The sequence below is a fragment of the Chrysoperla carnea genome, chromosome 4 (assembly GCF_905475395.1).
Source record: "Chrysoperla carnea chromosome 4, inChrCarn1.1, whole genome shotgun sequence".
NCBI lineage: Eukaryota > Metazoa > Arthropoda > Insecta > Neuroptera > Chrysopidae > Chrysoperla > Chrysoperla carnea.
The window spans coordinates 19,556,229-19,559,132 of record NC_058340.1 but is presented as its reverse complement, the minus strand read 5'-3'; the positions used below and the strand labels follow the sequence as shown (position 1 = coordinate 19,559,132).

General features: G+C 31.7%; 1 protein-coding gene across 1 annotated transcript; it reads left to right on the top strand.

The window, feature by feature from the left end:
* Window positions 1-834: 834 nt before the first annotated feature.
* On the top strand, window positions 835-2,746 carry LOC123298119 (putative protein TPRXL). Its single transcript, XM_044880028.1, has 2 exons — window positions 835-960; window positions 1,758-2,746. The coding sequence occupies exons 1-2, from the start codon at window positions 951-953 to the stop codon at window positions 2,624-2,626; spliced, it is 879 nt and encodes a 292-aa protein (XP_044735963.1). The 5' UTR covers window positions 835-950; the 3' UTR covers window positions 2,627-2,746.
* Window positions 2,747-2,904: the final 158 nt, after the last annotated feature.

Sequence of the window (2,904 nt, the reverse complement as noted above, 5' to 3'; positions counted from 1 at the left end):
TTTCATCATACATTCGCATTCGGTTGCAATAACTCAAGTTTTAATAGAGATGTTTGAAAAAATAAGAAAGTATCCTAGACAAGAACAGATTTGAAATTTTCTCGTATATAATTATGTGAGCTTTTCTTTCGCTAAGGACTCGCCCTCAATAATTTTTGCCATAAAATAATTTTAAATAAATATCAATAATGACGGACCAAGGTGGGTTGGATCTGAAAAAGAAGCTTTTTGAGGAAAATATTTCAAGAAAAAATTATTTTAAATTTAATTTTTGAATACTAAAAATATAGGGGTAAAATCTTTCGAATTAGAGCAATGAGTGGAAGTCATAAAAGAAACAAGGAGTACGAAATTCAGAAATCTAATTTCCATTACGATTTCCATTTACGCGACACTTTATTCTTCACTAACTAACTTACCTTTTCTGTTCTTCAAAAGGAAAGTAAAAATAATAAAATAGAAGCTCAATGAACAGTAACTGTTACTGAAAGATATAACCAAAGGCTAGGAACTGGAACCCTGAAAAGTTTTGTTTATTTTTTCACTTTACCAGTGTTACCCTAAAACAAACAAATAAAACAAAACAAATTTTTTTAAATTGTCTGCTTTGTTTTGCATATGTTATGTAAAACGAAAATATTTTTGCGACTAAATAATTGTAAAGAGACTTCAGGCGACGTTATTGTTTGGATAAAATGAAACGGATGGAAACAATTCAAACTGATAGTAATTAATTAAACGATGTAGTTTTCAGAACTAATCAATAATGCCTACTTTATCTTGTCAATAAAAGGAAAATCGAGTATATTATCTGTAATTGCCTTGTCACAACTTATAATTTTATCATTAAACTTTTTAGTATATAAACTACATTTAACATTAGGAAAATTAGTTCCATTTTATTTTTGATATAACTAATATCGTATGGTATCGAAAGACCTGAAATTAGAATGTTGAAAGGTATGAAAAACTTATTTTAATTATCAATCTAATTATATACTTCTAAGCATAATTTCTAAGCATAACTTCCAGTTAGAAAATACTGAGATCAATAATTACAATCACAATTTTAGTTTCCAAAACTTATAGTTTAAAAAATTTTAACAATGGTGTTGATATGTAGCTTCATTGCCTGAGTACTCGCTGATAAATTGAAAGGTTCGTCGTTGATCAATCAAATATTTCAAATTGTAAGGTAGTACGATCGGCAAAGTAGGTTTAGACCTAGGATTGAAATTAATTATATCTTCTTTTCAATTTTGATGATGATTTTTGTAAAATCTTCATGAATGTAGACGAAAAATAAGAATAAAATTTTTCGATATCTGCCATAGTTTTCGAAATATCGAAAGCAAAATAATTTAACAAAATTTTCGATATTTTGAAAATTGCACCAGGTACCGAAAAATTTTATTCTTACTATTCGTCTTATATTATGAAGTTATGGCATAATTTACCATCAAAATATATATATTTTTAGATTTGTGTCCAGCTACCGTGCTTATACATCCATACCTTGCTAAATATGCCTACTTTTGAAGTAAATTATTTATTTAAATTATCGGACAACTCCCCCTAAAATTTTCAGAATTGATTTAGACTTAGCCCCACTACATCAAGCTTTTAAAAAAATCAAGCCTTTTATCCAAAATCCACATCAATAGATGGTAGTCTCATTCTAAAAATTTTTAAGTACTGGTAGTAACTATTTTCTGCATCCATTTCAAGTATTGGAAAATTTTTTTTTATTGTTTTAGTCTTAATTATGGTGGCTTTATTAGCCCAAAATATATATCAATCAAATGCAGCTGCAGCGTGTCAAAACGGACAGTTGTATCCACATGAATCTGAATGTTCCAAATTTTACCAATGTGCTAATGGGAAATTAGAAGAAATAAACTGTGCTGCGCCACTGGAGTTTAGTACACAATCTCAAACGTGTACGTTTGCCGCTGAATCTGGATGTACCTTGAATAAAGGAAACGGAGGAGAAACTGATAACAATCGATGTGGTGGCAATCCATGTGATGATCCAACAACCAAACCTACGTGTTCTACAACAACCTCGCCGTGTTCTACAACAACCACATCACCATGTTCGACAACAACCACAACACCGTGTTCTACAACAACCACATCACCATGTTCGACAACAACCACAACACCGTGTTCTACAACAACCACATCACCATGTTCTACAACAACCACATCACCATGTTCTACAACAACCACATCACCATGTTCTACAACAACCACATCACCATGTTCTACTACAACCACATCACCATGTTCTACAACAACTTCATCATCGTGTTCCACAGCAACCCCACCGTGTCCAACAAGTCCTTCAACACCTCCACCACCCCCACCATGCACAGATCCACCAGCTGTCAGAATTGCAAATCCATATCCAGAATGTCCTTTGGTAGCCGACATACATGTGGATGTATTAAAACCGTTACCTAAATGTTGTCAATTTGTTCATTGTGATAACTTTGGTGTTGGTCATGTAAAAAATTGTGCACCAAGTGATCCACCATTAGTATTTAGCCCATGCCAAAATAGATGTGTTTGGCCATGGGAAGCTGGCAATATAACATGTGATCCTTGCACATGTCATCCTTAAATTTTTGGAACCGTCAACAATATTCCGCACTTAAATGGAACCAAGAAAAACATACCGCGATAGAATATAAAGGATATTGTAAAGCAAAATATTTTTAAAATAAAAATTGATTTTAAACTATAATACACTTTTTAGTTAATTTCACTATTTAGGTACGAATAGTTTCCTCCCAAAATTTTTAATCCTGCAAATACTATTTTTTATTTAGACAAAAACCTTATAACTACTGTTTTGTCAGAAAAAAATTTTTCCTGTACTTTACAAACACATTAGTCCAT